The 15,788-nt window shown below is 60.7% G+C and overlaps 1 protein-coding gene across 4 annotated transcripts in view; it reads left to right on the top strand.

Annotated features, from left to right (window-relative positions):
* The first annotated feature begins 657 nt into the window (after positions 1–657).
* The window catches only part of BCL11B (BCL11 transcription factor B), an 88,378-nt gene continuing 73,247 nt past the window's right edge, over positions 658–15,788 (top strand). Inside the window, exons 1-2 of one of the 4 annotated variants that reach the window (XM_056135490.1) lie at positions 658–914; positions 14,177–14,536. In XM_056135490.1, coding sequence (XP_055991465.1) covers positions 857–914; positions 14,177–14,536 — 418 coding nt within the window. In that variant the 5' untranslated portion in view covers positions 658–856. The remainder of the gene's footprint in view (positions 915–14,176; positions 14,537–15,788) is intronic. The other 3 variants (XM_056135492.1, XM_056135491.1, XM_056135493.1) reach the window with 3 other exon arrangements.

Genomic DNA, 15,788 nt, shown 5'->3' with positions numbered 1-15,788 from the left:
GAAAACAAGCCCGCCGACGGCCACGCTCAGACCTTGCCCCCCCCTCGCCAGCCCCGGCAGTTTTTGCATTGCTTTGGGTTTTTTTTGAGGGGGCGGGGTGAGGGGGTACGAGACAAGTCCCCAAGTTTTCTTTGCTTTTTTTTTTTGCTCCCCCCTTTCTTTGGCTTCTTTTCTTTGATTATAATTTTTTTTTTATTGGTTGCAATTTTTTTTCCCCTACCCCCCCCCCCCCACCCCTCCGCAACTCCCCTCCGTTGCTCGCAGCGCGCGTTCCACCGGGCAGAGCCTGAAAGTGCCGGCAGCCGGTGCAAAATCCAATTTAAGTTCAAGAAGACATTTACAAGTCCGGGAGGCCAAGCAGTTGGAAGAAGTGCAAGCGATCCTCTTTTCCTTCACCAGAATAGATTTTTTTTTTTTTTAAAAGAAACCAGCCAGTCCGCGGCCAGCAGCACCAGAAGCAGCTCACCCCCACCTCTTTCTCCTCTTTGAGATCGAGGTGCGTTTTTAATTCTTCTCCTCTCCTTTTTTTTTTCCTTTCCTTTTTTTTCTTTTTGCAAACAAAACAAAACAAAACAACAAAAACCAGCATAGGAGAAACGGCAAAATAAAGAAGAAGAAGAAAAAGAAGAAGAAGAAGAAGAAGAAGAAAAAGAAAAAGAAGAGGAGAGGCAAAGAGGGCCCGAGAGGAAGGGGAAAAAAAAAAACCAAAACAAAACGCCGACCCGGGCTAGCAGGAGGCGCGGCGGCGGCGGCGGCGGCGGCGGCGGCGGCGGCGGCGGCGGCTCGGACCCCCTCCCCCGGCTCCCCCCATCATCTCTGCAGCTCTCCGGGCGATGCCAGAATAGATGCCGGGGCAATGTCCCGCCGCAAACAGGGCAACCCGCAGCACTTGTCCCAGAGGGAGCTCATCACCCGTAAGTGTGTGCGGCGTGCGCGCGAGGGGCCGGCCGGCCGCGGGGCTCCGGGGCGCCCGGGGCTGGGGACACCGAGCCGGGCGCGGGCGCGGGCGCGGGCGCAGCCGCCGCCGCCGGCCCGGGCATCGCGGCGGCCACGGGCCGGGGGTGGGGGGTGGGGGGAGTCCAGCGCCCGGGTCGGGGTGCGTGCGGCGGGGAGGGGGAGGCCGAGAGGTGGGAAGGGTGGTGGTGGTGGTGGTGGTGGGGGTCTCCGGAAAGTTTCTGTGCCGCCCCGGGGAGCGGGCGCGCGTCGCGGGGCCTGGCTGGCCGCGGCCGGCCGGGCTGCAGCAGGGGGAGGCGTGTGCGCGCCCGGAGCCCGGCTGGACACTCCGGCGTGTGTGTGGCGGCGGCGGCGGCTGGCGCTGCCGGCGGGGTTTGCAGAGCAGGGGAGGGGGAGGGGGCCGGGGGAGAGCCGAGGGGGAGGGGGCGGTCGGGAAAAGTTGGCGAGCGCGTGGGTCCGCGCGCGGGCGGGCGGGCGGTGCGGGCGGCGGCGATGAGCGGGGCGCGGGGCGCGCTCCGCGCTGGGGGGCCGCGGGCTCCCCCCCGGGCACCACCGCCGCCGCCGCTGTGGTCCCCGCTGGCCACGCCGGTGCTGGCATCCCGCTGCCGCCGCCGCCTTTCTCTCCGCTGCTGCTCGCTGTTTGCAGAAGAATCCATCCAGCTGCGCGGCGGCTGCTGCTTGCGGGGTCCAAAGCACCCCCCCCACACACACACACCCCCCAACTAGCTCCCCACCTCCGTCTGTCTCCTGGGATGAGCTCTTCTTCTTTTTCCACCCCCCCCTACTCCAAAATAAAAAAATAAATAAATTTAAAAAAGGTGGAAGTGGGGGGGGAGAGATTGGGGGTTGGTGAAAAATCCCCGCCAACGGGGGTGGGATGTGGGGGGGGGAGAGTAAAAATAAAGGAGGGGGTGATCAGCGAGGAGTGGAGGAGAGAGGGATGTGCTTGCAAAATAGTTCAAGGGGAGAGCAAAAAAAAAAAAAATAAGGGAAAAGAGAGACCTCTCCGGCTTACCCATCCGCCGCGCGGGCGCTCTCCGCTCCCGTGGCTAAATAAACAAGGCAGGTCGTCCGGGCCCGCCGGCTGCAAGCCTGTGCGTTCCCGGCAAGTGGCCCGGCGGGCGCAGGGCCCGGCTGGGGTTTCTTTAGAAAGGGGCAAAGGCGCGCGCGCGCACGGGCCGGCGGGTGGGTGGCCGGGCCGGGGGCCGCCTCCACGGTGCCCGCCTGCCCGCCCGGGCACGGTCGCTCCCCGCTGCCGCCGATGCTGCTCCGCGCGCCTGCCCGCCCGCGTCGCGGTCCTTTTCTCTCTGTGCCTGCGTCGCAGCTGCTTTTCCGTCCTCTCTTTCTCTCTCTTTCTCTCTTCCTTTGCCTCTTTTTCTTAAAAAAAAAAAAACCACGTTTTTCATTTTATTTTATTATTGCAAGAGAAAGCAAACATCCTCCGGGTGCCATGGAGACTGGCAGGCGGGCAGGTCCGGGTTGCCTGCAAAATGCGCCCCGAGGAGCCACCTCCTCTCCTCGGGCTGGGGCCCGGGCTGCTGCGCGCCTTAAGCGGCCGCTTCTGCACCCACCCGCCCGCCTGCCCGCTGCCCGTCCCTCCGTCCGCCAGCCAGGACTGGCTGCCCCGGCAGGCAGGCGGGCAGGCGGGCGGGCGAGAGCGGAATATGTATGTTAGATTTTACAAAAATTTAAATAAATAAATAAATATCGAGATAGGAAAAGGGGGTTCTCCCCTCCCCTGAATACCCAGCCTAGGAACCATCTGCTCGGAGACGTGTTTTTTTTTTTTTTTGCGTCTTGCCATCTCTCCTTTGTTACGGCCGATACGTTAGTAAGAATTTGTGGATTTATTATTATTTGGAGGGGGGGGCAAGGGGAGGGGACTAGATAATACAGTGGGGTTCGCCTGGGGAGAAGGGGGGTGTGTGAAGGAAATAATGCCTTTTTGGAGGGAGGGCAGAGAACTTCTCCTCGATTTTCCACCGTGGAAGTCTCTCCAGAGCGAGAGTCACTGGTTGCATTTAAATAAAACAGAATGTGCCGCCACCAGGTTGGAACCTGGCTGGATCAAGGTCCTCTCCTGCAGTTGTCATTTTGTCCTCTTCCAAGCCCTGGTTTCCCCTGCCTGCCTGCCTGCCACCCTCCGCGAGGGCTGTCGGAGCGCTGGTGTGAAGATCTATACTTGCAGGACGCAGTTTGCCCCAGCCGCTGGTGTATAATTGCAAGGGGTTGATTTTGAGGAGGGGGGGGGAGGTCGGAGAAGGGGCTGTCTGGGGGGTGCACCGGAGGAGCCCACGGTGCTGGCCGTGGTGTCAGGGCAGGAGGGGCAGGTCGTGTGTCCCCCTGTCTTTCCTTCTCGCTTCTCTTCTGGAGAGATCAGGGACCCGGAAGGACGGTTGGCAGCTGGGAGTGAGGGGCTGGGGTGGGGGGGGGGGGAACCTGGTTTCATTTCCTTCCATCCTTCATTTCTTCCTTGTCTCTCTGTGGCCACACTTGCTTGGAGCTCCGTGCCCGGCTGGGGAGAGCCGGGGGACACCAGGGCCGGGGCACGGAGAGGAATGAGCAGAAGCACAGGAACTGCCCAGAGCAGGCAGCCAAGGCTCTGTGTGTATGTGTGTGTGTGTGTGTGTGAGGGGGGTGCACACGCGCCCAGGGCATGTATAGGGCTCGGAGCAGGGAGAGTGGTCCGACTAGTTCTTTATGATCAAACGGCTTTTCCCCGTGTCCTGGGCCAACCCTAGAGCTCGCTCCCGTGCAGGCCCAAGCACACCGACCACCTCTCTGCAGGGACTTGAGCGTGTGTGTGTGTGTGTGTGTGTGTGTGTGTGTGTGTGTGCGGGTTGAGGGGACCCTGTGCCCCCCTGGGGAAGCAGGCAGGGTGCTGTCGCAGCCCTAACCCGGCTCGGGGGTCGAGGTTCCCTTGTGCCGGGTTTTAAATGTAGAAGGAGCATTTCACCCGGGGAGCAGGCGACCAGATTCTTCAGGAATGATGCAACTTAGGATAACTGATGGATGGTGTGGCAAACGCACACGGAGCACACGCGTAGCGTGGGGGAGTCTTGGGTAGCCGGGTCAGAGAAGAGTCTAGAACGAGCTGGCTAGGTGTCAGGGCAGAGCAGAGAGGGGTGGGTTTCGAGCGCGGCCGCAGCCGAGGATGGGAACCTAGGGTTCTGGTTTATCTCAGAAGATTTCACCCAGAGGCACCTGGCTTTTGAGGCCTGACTGTTCATCAAAACAGACACAGAAGAACACGGGGCCCCGTGGAGAGGGGAGGGCCCAGCGCAGGGCAGGGAGGGCGGCATGAGCTCCTGGGGACATCAGAAGAGAGAGGAGAGAGGGTCGTGACCTCCAGCCCAAGGTGGAACTTGGGGGCTTTGGGAAGAAAGTGAGACATGGCCGGTCAGCCACCCCCACGCGCCTGCAGGAAGGTGGCTTCTTCACCCCTCCAACAGGTTTCCTGGGGACACGCGTGGTTGCCTGTAGGGGTACACGCGTGCTCGGCGAGTGCCCCAGCCCTGGTGATGGAACTTGGCCGAGCTGTTCCTGCACGGCTGCCTGGCCGGGGTTGCCCGCAAAACCCCCTGGCCCTCTCCAGGGAAGGGGCTTCCGATAGTTCACCTCGCCTGCCTTCCACAGGGGGCCCCGGAGACCTGGGTGCCTCTTTTGTCTCTCCGTTTTAGGGACCTGTTAGGGGGCTGTGAAGTCGGAGTGTTTCTTCCACAGGAGGCAGCCGTGTGCGTGGAGCCGGGCTCTCTGGGTCCAGGGGAGGAGAGAGAAATCCTCCGAGCCGCTCCAGGAAGCTGCTCCGATTCATCGGCCATCCCCACCCGAGGGGAAACAGCCCTGGGTGGATTTTAACAACCCCCTGCTATTTTGAAAGGGTCCCCTTTTTCTGGGGACACCCGTGGTTTCAAATATTATGTCCGTGCACACATGCCTTTGCCGGGACTGGGGGAGGTTTCTGATGGCCCGGATTTTGTCCTGTTCATTTTTTGGGGCGGGGGCAATCTGGCTTGGGGAAAACTACTTCCCAGTGGGAATAGGAGTCGTGTGAGCGAGCGTGGTTGGTTCTGGTGAACTGGCCTAGAAGTACAGCCTAGAGATCCGGACGGACGCCGGGGTCGCGGTTGGTTGGGGTCTGTGTGTGTGTGTGTGTGTGTGTGTGTGTGTGTGTGTGTGTACCTCTGTGCAAGACCAAGTGGGCCCTGGACACTGCAGGGAAGGCTGCTCTGGCCATGGGCAGTCATCAGAACTCAGTCTCAGGTGGGAGAGAGGCGGTGTCAGCCAACAGATTCCCGTATTCCTGCAGTGACCATTCTCACGCCTGCCCTAGCGGGACGGGGCAGCCCCGGCTGTCACCCCGACGTCTCTGCTCCTATCCCTTCCTTCCTCCGTCCTGTGAGTGCGCCTTCGCCGGGTGCTTGTCGTGATGAGGCACTTTCCAAAATAAACTTTCTGTGGCTGCAGGGCCGAGGCTGGTGGCCCGCCGGCCGGCGCGCGGCAGCTAGGGGGAGCTCGGCGCCCGTGTCATGGCTGGGCCCGCCGCCGAGCGGGCAAGGCAGCCACCGAGGTGGACCGGCTGCAAAATGTCTTTAAGTGTGAAGTGCACGATTGATTTTCCTGCAGAGAACCGAGCAGGACCAGAGGAGAGGAGAAGTTGGGGAGACCGGGCCCGTGATGGGCACGCCCCTTCCCGGAGGTCTTGATCAGATTTAAGATGCCCCGTTGTCTTGATCAGATCTAAGATGGTTCCTTTTGGATGGGTGTGTTTCCCTCGCGCCCGGAGCCTGGGCTTGGACTTGCCGAAATTGTCCAGGAGTCTGTGGAGACACTTGTGATGGGGCCAATGGTGGTGGTGGTGGTGGTGGGGGCGGGGGTCGTCTGGGGCGGGGGTGGGGCGTGACGAGGAAAGACAGTTTTTAGTTTCTCCAGTGTGCTCTGGGCCAGTCACGGACCTCAAGCAGCTCGATGGATGGAAATCCTTTTAACTCGGGTTTTTCTAACACTTGCGTCCCCAAGTCCACGTATTAAGTAAGGTTCCCACTGTACTCAGGGGGAAACAGCAGCCGTTCCCCCAAGAGATAAAAATGCCGATCCCAAGGACATGTAAAACTTTGTTGGGAAGGCGTGTGTGCTGCAGACGAGGGCGAATGCCTTTCGCCCCCCGAACAGGGCTCTCAGTGCATAGGTTTTTGAATGACGCCCTCGCCCCCCTCCCTGCCCGCCCCCCTCCCCCCAACTTCCACGTGAAATTCAGGGCTAGCTAGAGACTCCTGGGGCTTTAGGTCCGGAAGGGTTTTTCTCCCATGTCCCAGACCGCAGCCGGCTGGCTGCAGGGCTCGCCGGAGCCTGGCGCTCGAATCTGCTCTCTGGGCAGAAGAGTTTGCTCGAGGCAGGAAAGGGTGCTTTATGCTAACCTGAAAGAGAAATAAATTAGGTCAGACAAAAGCTGAGCGCCGTCATCAGCCGCAGAAAGCGCCTTCGCTCCCCGGCTCGGAGGGCCGGCGATTTATCTGATGATTTCTCGACTTCATTTCGTGTTTGAATCGGGCCAGTTGGAGGCCGGGCAGTGACTCTGGGCCCGAGAGACACCACCAGGAGCTCAAATAGCTCCTTGTGGCTGTCCCCACCCTCGGTGCTGGACTGGGGGTGGGGGGCTCGCAGTACCCCCTCGCGATGCCCAGAGGAGCCGCTGGGGCTGTGCTTCCTTGGGGACAGTGCCCCATGCCTTCTTGGGCTCAGGTCCTCTGGGAAGGCCACCTGCTTGGTCCTCCCTGTAGCTGACGCTAAGTCGAGGGTCCAGACTGGGGGTCACAGCGGGGAGGAGTGGGGAGGTGGTGCACCCGGCACACCTGTAATCATGAGCAGCGTTGGTGCCGAGTGCCCGGCTGGGAAGGAGACGTGAGCTTGGTCCCTGATGCTGGGCTGACGGAAGGGAGCCAGGAGACTAGGAAGGGACAGGCCACCAGCAGCTCCGGGCTGCATCACTTGCCAGTACTCTGTAGAGTGGGCCTGGGTTCCCTGCGTGGTCCCCTTCCCATTGCCCTAAGCCCAGCCTGGGTTCAGCCCTGGGCATGCACCTTACTGCCTCTGTCCCCCAGGCCCGAGGACCCAGTGTCCAGAGCCAGGGCGGTGGGAAGTGGCCGGGCCGGGCGCAGGGACACGGTCTCGTGTTCCCTGCCAAAGCGACACCAGATAGGGCTGAATGAGCAGAGTGGCGTGCGGTGGCTGTGGCGGTGGCTGCCGGCGGCGAGCGTGCCTTTTGTGTCGTTGCTGGGAGTACGCGCCAGGCCTCCTTTTTGCAGGCAGCTGATAGTCTGCCGGGGTGTTGAATGAGCCAGCCCGAGCGATTTTTATGATCACGAAATCCTAGACCACACAAAATTCAGCGACTTCAAAGTTAAAAGAAAGGTGGGGGGTTGGGGGGGGTGGAGACAGAGAGAGAGAGAGAGAGAGAGAGAGAGAGAGAGAGAGAGAGAGAGAGAGAAAAGAAAAAACAACCCCCAAGCCTGTGTCGTCCATAACTTTTTTATGATCCCCTTCCACTTAACTGTCGGAACGCGGCTCGCTCGCTGGGTGAAGTGTTTGCTACCAAAAGAACACCCGGTCGTGACTCAAGAAAGTTGAATGCCGGTGTTCGTGCCAGTGTTCTTGTGATTAGTGGGTGCCTCAGCATGGCTGCTGTTGAGAATTAAAAATAAAAGCAATAAGGGTGTGTGTGTGGGGGGGGGGGGATGCTGTGTGTCAGGATGAACCTGGAAGTGACAGGTTGGAGTGACGGTCGGTGGTGGTGGCCCCGGCTGGCTGCCGCCTGGGCTGCTGCTGGCCTGGGCTGGGCCCGGCTGGTCCCCGGGAAGACGCTGAGTGAGCGGGTGTGTAGCAGCACGGCTCTCCGCCCTGTCTCTGGGGTGCTTCCTGGCCCTGGGGAGGCCGGCGGGCTGGGGGGGGGCCTTCCAGATGCAGACTCTGAGTCTCAGATGCAGAGACGCGCGCTGCTCGCTGATCGAAACACGCTGGGCTCGTTGTCAGGAGCAACCTGTGGGCTCAGGACCCGGGAGCACGCTCGCGATTTCCCCATGAGCCTGCTTTTCTGCGTTTTTCCTTTCTGCCGACCAGGGCGTGTGACCTCAGGGCTGGGGTTCTGGGTGAGGGCGGGTGGGGGACGGGTGTCAGGGATGTATCTTTGGTGGAGGTTGGAGCAAGTCGGTAGCATGATTTTAGGTTTCTCTTTTTTTCCCCGGGGGCTGTTTCTCATTTGATCAAGAAGTCCCAGAGCAAGCTGGGGTGTGAGGGCCATGTGTGGGGACGGGGGCTCTTCTCTCGCCCCTGACTCCCACCCCCCTGCTGTTGCTGGGTCCGGGCTGAAGCTCTTGCACCCCAAAACCAAAACTCCCGCCTTCTGGAGTGCAGGGGGGTGGGGGTATCCTGCTCCCTGGGAGGAAGGCCTGAGTGTCTGTCTTCTTCTGCCCTGCCGGGACCTCCAAGATCTCACTCTTGGGGTGGGAGGGCCACGCGGGTTCCCGTGGGTGGGTACCCCACAGCCCCTGACGGTGGCTTCTGGAGGTGACCGGGAGGGGCGGGCCTGGACCACCGGGACACCCCGGATGGACTGGGCTCCTGTGTTGCCCTGCCCCTGTCTGACCCTTCCCGGGGGCCATCAGCAGCCCTCCAGCATTGGCGGCCTTGGGGGTCTGGTGTGGGGGTGCTAGCCCTTCCCGCCCCGCCCCTGCAGGCTCTGTCCTCAGCCGCAGCTTTATCCCCCCTGTCTCGAGGCCTCTTGTTGTTGCCTTTGAAGCATCCTCCACACTTGGGTTATTTCTGCCCCCAAGGCTGCCCCTGTCTCCCTCCCCCCACGGCCCCCCAACCCTTGTTATCATCTCTCTGTCTGTCTCTCTCCCTCTCTCTCCTCTCTCCTCTTTCTCTCTCTCCCTCTCTCTCCCTTTCTCTTCCTTTCTCTCCCTCTCTCCCTCCCTCCCTCCCTCTCTCTGTCTCTCTCCCTCTCTCCTCTCTCTCCCTCTCTCCTCTCTCTCTGTCTCTCTCCTTCCATCTCTCTCCATCTCTCTGTCTCTCCCTCTCTCCCTCTCAGGAGCTTGACTGTGGGGGTGTGTGTGTGCGTGTGGGTGCTCCGTGTGCGTGGGCTGCCCGCCTCCGGCCTCTCTGGCGTGCTGGGGGCTGGGGTGTGCCCGCAGCGGCGGCAGCGGCGCAGACCCCGGGGAGGCAGAGGCTGGCGGCCAGCGGGCAGGCTTCGTAGGAAGCAGGTGTCGAGCCTCCAGGGGAAGTGGAGCCGGTGGTTGTAAACAAGCCCGGCATGATGGTGGCAGCGGTGACGTCGGTGGCTCACGGTTTAAGAGCCTGGCACCCACCCCCCACCCCCACCGTGTGCTACCCCTCCCTCCACCTGTCTTGAACTAGAATTCGGGGTGTTTCTCCCTGGCTGCGGTGATGGTGGCGATTATTACAAATTGCGACTTGCGTTTGCATCTTTGCAGCTGGAGGCACGGCCTGGCCCCGTGGCCTGTGTGGGGTCCCTCGGCTCTGGGGGAGCGGGAGGGTGCCCGGGGAGTGGGCGATTGTCAGAGATGTTTGGGTGGCATGAGGGGACTGGGCTCGAGTCCTCCCTGTCCTTCCACACCGGGCTCTTGCCCCCAGGTCCTTTCTGACCACTGGAACGTGTGTGCGTGTGTGTGTCTATGTGTGCGTGCACATGTGTGCATGTGTGCGTGCGTGTGTCTGTGTTCATGCATAGACATGCGTGTGTGTGTGCATGTGCATCTGTGTGTGCGTGCGTGCATGTGTGTGTGTGCGTCTGTGTTCATGCATGTGTGTGTGTGTGTGTGTGTGTGTGTGTATTGGTGCCAGGGCCAGGTGCCTCCGTGTGGGTCTGCAGCCACATTCATTGGCGTACCCTGACCTCGGCCCCTCTCAGTGCCTTCCCCAGCAGGGAGAAGGCCCAGCCTTGTATAGAAAAATGCAGTTTTCTTGTAAAAAAAAAAAAAAGAACTCATGAGTGAGCACGCATGGGTGTGCACACATTTTTGGGGGGCAGTTTGGATGTTCCAGGGTTCACTGTCCTGTGGTGCTGACGGAAACCTGCTCAGTGGCCTGTGGGCACCCCCACGTGTGTCCCCCTGAATGCATCGAGCCTTTTCTCCGCTCCAGCTGGGCGGAGGGCTGTGCCGGGCCTCCTCACCCTGGGAGACAGAGTGGTCTCGGGAGTAGCCCACCCTGTCTGGCGCCCTTGCCGGCTTGAGCAGTTTGCTGGTGGGACATCCGGAGGACAGGCCTGGGCTGGGGGTTTGAAAGGCCTTTCTCTTTCGGGGCTGTCTAGGTGGGGCGTGGGGGGCAGGGTTTGGACCCTCCGCCTGTCACGAGGGTGGCCCTGTGAGGGAGACTTCGGTGCTGTCTCCCTTCCTGGGTGCCCCGAGGGGCTGTAGCTTTTATTTCCTTTCATGATCCAGACGGTTCTAAGCAGTCCTGCATGCGTGCACACACACACACACACACTCACGTGCACACACACACGCGTGTGCGCTCACAGACACATACACGCATGCACCCCCCCCCCCCCCAGCTCGGTATCTGCCTGCCACCGGAAGGGAAACCACAGCCCCTCCTGGGTGTCTCTGGGGGCCCCAAGCATGAGCTCTCAGACTCAGCAAACTGCCTTGGACCAACCACGCCGACCCCACAGTCTGATTGTGTGGGTCTTCGGGGGGCTCCACTGCCGGAATGGGTGTGTGTGTGTGTGTGTGTGTGTGTGTGTGTGTGTGTGTGTGGTGAGCCAGGGGATGCTGCCGTCTCTGTGGGAAATGCTTCAGATAGTGAGTCTGGAGTACGAACCCCGCTCCTCCTCCTACTGGGGTGGGGAGAGGACCCCCGCCTTGGGGGAGCACCCTTGTCATTGCACCCAACGCTCCTTGCAACAGAAGGGGGCAGGGAGTGCTCCTCCTCCTCCTCCTCCTCCTCCTCCTCTTCCTCCTCCTCCTCTTCCTCCTCCTCCTCCTCCTCCTCCTCCTCCTCCTTCCCCTTCCCCTCCTCCTCCTCCTCCTCCTTCCCCTTCCCCTCCTCCTCCTCTCCTTCCAGGGGGGAGTGGGCAGGCTGGGTCTAGGGAAAGGCCCAGGAGCCAGACTGGGCACCGCTGCTGGCCGACTCGGCCACCCAGAGGCTGGGACCCCCACGGGCAGCTTTGGCTACTTTCAGTCTGGATTCCAGGACTGACAGGAGCCTGCAGCAGCAGGGAGAGGACAGGCGGGGGGGATGCCAGAGAGAGGAAGGAATGCCAGATGCTACAAAGGGGAGGGGGGGAGAGAGGGAGAGAGAGGGAGAGAGACAGAGACAGAGAGACAGAGAGAGACGGAGAGACAGAGAGGGAGAGAGAGACAGAGACAGAGAGAGAGACAGAGGCAGAGAGACAGACAGAGAGACAGACAGAGACAGAGAGACAGAAGACAGAGAGAGACAGAGACAAAAACAGAGAGACAGAGAGACAGGGAGACAGAGAAATAGACGGAGAGTGCCTGCGAGCTGCCCCCCCCACCCCCAGTCTGTAGCCAAGGTGGAAGGCCGAGAGGGCACGCCCTGCCCGCCATCAGGCCTGTGTGACCTTGGCTGATTCTTAAAACTCATCTGTTTCTTTTCACTTAGAAAATGAATTGGAAACGATGTCGCTTAAAACCTCCCCTGAAGGACCAGATACGGGCGCTTCCCGGAACAGCGACCCGGGAGAGGCGGGCGGGGCGAGAGAGTTAATGAAAAGCCGAAGTCCCAAGGGGGCCAGGGGAAAGCAAGGGTGACATTTGCCACCAAGAGACCCTCCACCCCCCGGGTGGGCCGTGGTGGGGGTGCGGCCTGGCGAGTTCCTTCCCAGGCCTGCCAGGGGCGCGGGGCCCCAGCCGTCCCCGTTACCGAGATGACCTCACCTCTACCCATCCGAATTCCCTCTCTCCCTCTCCTCCTTTTATTTCACTTCTTTGCTTTTCAGTTCATTTTCTTTGTGTGTGTGTGTGTGCGTGTGTGTGAGTCTCTCTTTCTCTCCCTCTCTCTCTCTCCCTCTCTCTCTCCCTCTCTCTTTTTTTTTTAACAACACAATATTTTGACATCCTCCTTTCATATATTAGTGTTCCTTTCCTCGCGATGGTGCACAATACCTCCTTATATTTCTAAAGAACTGTTTCCACAGCCCTCTCCTTTGGCTCTGAAATTATGTATATGTAATTGGTAATTAAAGGTGCGAGCTTTTCAATATAAACAGTATTGCTCAATGTTAGATCATTAAAGGGAAAACAGGCACCGAATAATTACCTTTTGCATTCTGACAGGAATCCCGTTCCCCTTCTCCCCAACCCAACCCCCCCCCCGCCGCCGCCCCCCACCCACGGCACCCCAGAACCGCGGCGGGGTGGGAGGGGTGTGTGATTCCATTTTCACCAGCGCGAAAGCATCTTTTCATAAAATAAATTGGTAAATTAATTATGGCGCATTGTCTCGGACTCCTTTCTAAGTCAACTCGGCTGGCTTTTCAGAAAGTAATGAGTGGTTTGTGGGGCCGCTTGGGAACGCCCTTCCGGTGCCTCAGTTTGTCCTCGGCTGCCGGGGGGTTAGGGTTTCCTCCTGCATGGCCATGTCCCGTGGCTGTCTCCGGCTGCTCCGTCCCCCCCGGGGCTGGGCCCTGCAATCCACCCCCATGTCATGTCCCGACTGTGCTGAGCCGGATCCCCCGCCGTCACCAGGGCTCCCGCCGGCCCTGGGGAAACCCGGGTTCTGAAAAACACCCGGATTTACGAGCAGGACGAGGAGATGCGACGGATTCTAGTTCCTTAAACGATTCTCTGGTTCTGTTTGTCACTGTGTGGCCACGGAAGGCGTCTTCCTCCTTCTCTGTCCCTTCCCCGAGTTTCCCAGTGGCTTCCAGGCTACCTGGTCTCTCCTGGGTTCCCCCACCCCGGCTGCCCCTCTGCTCCGGGTGTGGTGTCTGTCGGGCGGCGGGGTGACCCTGCCCCTCTGTGCCTTCCACGAGCCTCCTGACATGGGTTCTGGAAAAATCCCGTCGCGTCCCTGACCCGCACTGTGTTATTTATGGCCGTCTCGGTGGCTCTCCTCACCCCAAACCCCCTGGGGCTGACGATTAGTAGCTTTAAAATATTTGGGTCCTGGGTCTTCCACCACCCCCCAAAAAGAAATCAATAAATGAATGAAAAAAGGAAAGAAACATATTTGCTGCTATAGAAATATGAAACCCGAGGGCCCAGGAAGACTTTCCGAGTCAGAGGAATTGTTTTATTTTGTTCCTTTTTTTTTTTTTTTTTTTTTGCGTTGGAGTAAAAGTAAAACAAGGACACGATGTTGTGGGGAGTGGATGGTGGAACCGACACCGGCGTGGGTAGGGGGTGAGGGGTGGGGCGTGGGTCCCCCGTCCTGCCTCTGCTCTCTGGGTTCCGGTCTGCCTGACTTTCTTTCTCTCCTGTTCCGGGGTGCAGCCAGGCTGGTGGGGGGGGGCGGCGGGTGCTGGGGGCATGCATGATGATTGTGATGAAGGGTGTGGCTGGCCTCGGGGAACCCGCTCTGCTCTGTTCCTCACAGCGACCCTGAAGTTCCATCTAGAATTTTTTTTTTGGAGGGGTGGGGTTGGGGGGGGGCATTCCCAGGGTCTGACCCAGAGCTCCTTCCTCACCTGCTGGGTCTGTGTTCTCCTGCCCTGGAAGCCCCTCTGGAAATAAAAGCAAACCAGCCACGGGGGGCTGATAGAACAGTGGGAAGGGCCTGGCCTTGCACACAACTGACCCAGGGTCCACCCCCAGCACCCTGAAGGTCCCCTGAGCCCCGCCGACTGGCCGGGAGTAATCCTGGATGAGCACAGAAACAGGAGGAAGCCCTGAGCACCACTGGGTGTGGCCCCAAATAAAAAAACAAACAAACAAACAACACAAACACCAGCCTGGGGTTTGGACCTCCTTGTTGTTCGAGTGGAGTCTTGGGGGCTGCGTGGGAAAGATGGAGATCAGAGGGGAGTGCTGATAGGCTGCTGTGGCCACTGCTGCTGCTGCCCGGGATGTGACCCTCAATTTGGGAGGGGGTCCTGGCAGAGAACAGGCCCCCCGGGCCTGCAGGGGTGCCAGGGGAGGGCCGGATGCAGACCGGGGCCTGGGTACCTGGACCGCGGTGCTGAGGTGACTGAAGCCCGTCTCTCTCTCCCCTGCCCCCCGCCCCTTCTGTCTGTGTTCAGCAGAGCCAGAGCATGTGGAGCCCAGCATCCTGGAGGAAGATGAGGGGCTGGACATCGAAGAGCCCAGCGGCCTGGGGCTGATGATGGGCGGCCCCGACCCTGACCTGCTCACCTGTGGGCAGTGCCAGATGAACTTCCCGCTGGGGGACATCCTGGTCTTTATCGAGCACAAGAAGAAGCAGTGTGGCAGCACCCTGGGCTCCTGCTATGACAAAGGCCTGGACAAGGGCAGCCCCCCGCCCGCCTCCCTCAGGAAAGTGTCGGAGCCGGTCGAGATCGGAATCCAGGTCACCCCCGACGAAGATGACCACCTGCTCTTGCCCACGAAAGGCATCTGCCCCAAGCAAGAGAACTCTGCAGGTACGCGTGGGGTGGGGCCTCCATCTGACCCCTTCCCCCACCCCGGGGGGCTCGGGGGTCTGTGCTCGGCTTGGGCTGCTGGCCGGGAGCAGAGTGTGGCCATCTGGGGGCGGGTGGGGAGGGGAGGGCTCTTTTGTTGGTCTTGGCTTAGCTGCGGTTCTGCACGGTCTCTGGCTGTGGGGCCAGGAGTCTGGATTCTGACCTTGCCCCTGAAGCATGTGGGGGCCACACCCGTGTCATGGGGTCGAGAGACCGGGTGAGGCGCCACACGGGGCCAGGGTCTCTGGCTGGCTCTGGTGTCTCCGTTTCCCGCCTGTGATAGCGCGAAGTTTCCCCGCTCAGGCCAGGGGTTCTGTGTCCTGTTGGGTGTGTGAAGGCTCCCCCCTCAGACCAGGGGTTCTGTGTCCTGTTGGATGTGTGTGTGTGGGGGGGGGGGAGATGGCTACGCATTGGGGTGCTGTGTACCTGGGGTGCCCACCCGCACAGTGGGTACTTAACGCTTGGACTGGCACTGGGCACCCACACGCTCCCTCTAGCTGGACGTGCACTCGTGTTTGTCCTCTGCAGTGTCCTCCGGTGGGTGGGGGTCAGAGGCGCCCCAAGGGTTTGTGCCTGCAGCCTCCGACCCTGAGGCCCGGCTGGGCTGGGCAGCTGCTTCCGTCCACCCTGACGCTCGCAGGCCGGGGCTCCCTCCTGCCGGCTGACTTGGGACGAGGTGTGTCAGGCATACCGGCTCTGTCTCTCCAGCTGTCCAGTGGCTGGAGGCGGAAGGGCACTGGAGCTCACTAGGGCTTTGTGAGGGCCGTCCCTGGACAGGGAGGGACCCCTCTGGCTGCTTGGATGGGACGGTCTGAGAGCAAGCCTCAGGGCACCCCAGTGGGATGGAGCTTTGGGTGCTGTTTGCTGGGTGGGCCTGGCCTCTCAGACCCCTGTCCCTCTGGGAGGATGCCCGCTGCCCCGGGAGGTGGTCAGCAGGGCTGAGGCAGAGGACTGGGCGGCTCTGAACAGTGCGAGGTTCCCTCATGCTGCCCACCTGTGAAATGGGGACAAGGGCCGAGAGCGGCTGCGGGGGGCAGGTCCCCAAGCCAAGAGGGGCCTCGTGGTGGAACTGGGCTGGTCCATGGTCTTCATGGGAAAGGTGGATCTTGGGGACAGTGGGTCCCCCTGGAAGATGCGTGAAAGGCCTCTGGGCCTCCCCCGTGCTTAGCTGTGCCTGGGATCTGCTGACACCGGCCCAGGTGACCCTTCGGTC

This window comes from Sorex fumeus, unplaced genomic scaffold (assembly GCF_029834395.1).
Source record: "Sorex fumeus unplaced genomic scaffold, SorFum_2.1 ptg000120l, whole genome shotgun sequence".
Lineage (NCBI taxonomy): Eukaryota > Metazoa > Chordata > Mammalia > Eulipotyphla > Soricidae > Sorex > Sorex fumeus.
Note: the sequence above shows the minus strand (reverse complement) of the source record. Positions and strands in the feature narration are given on the sequence as shown.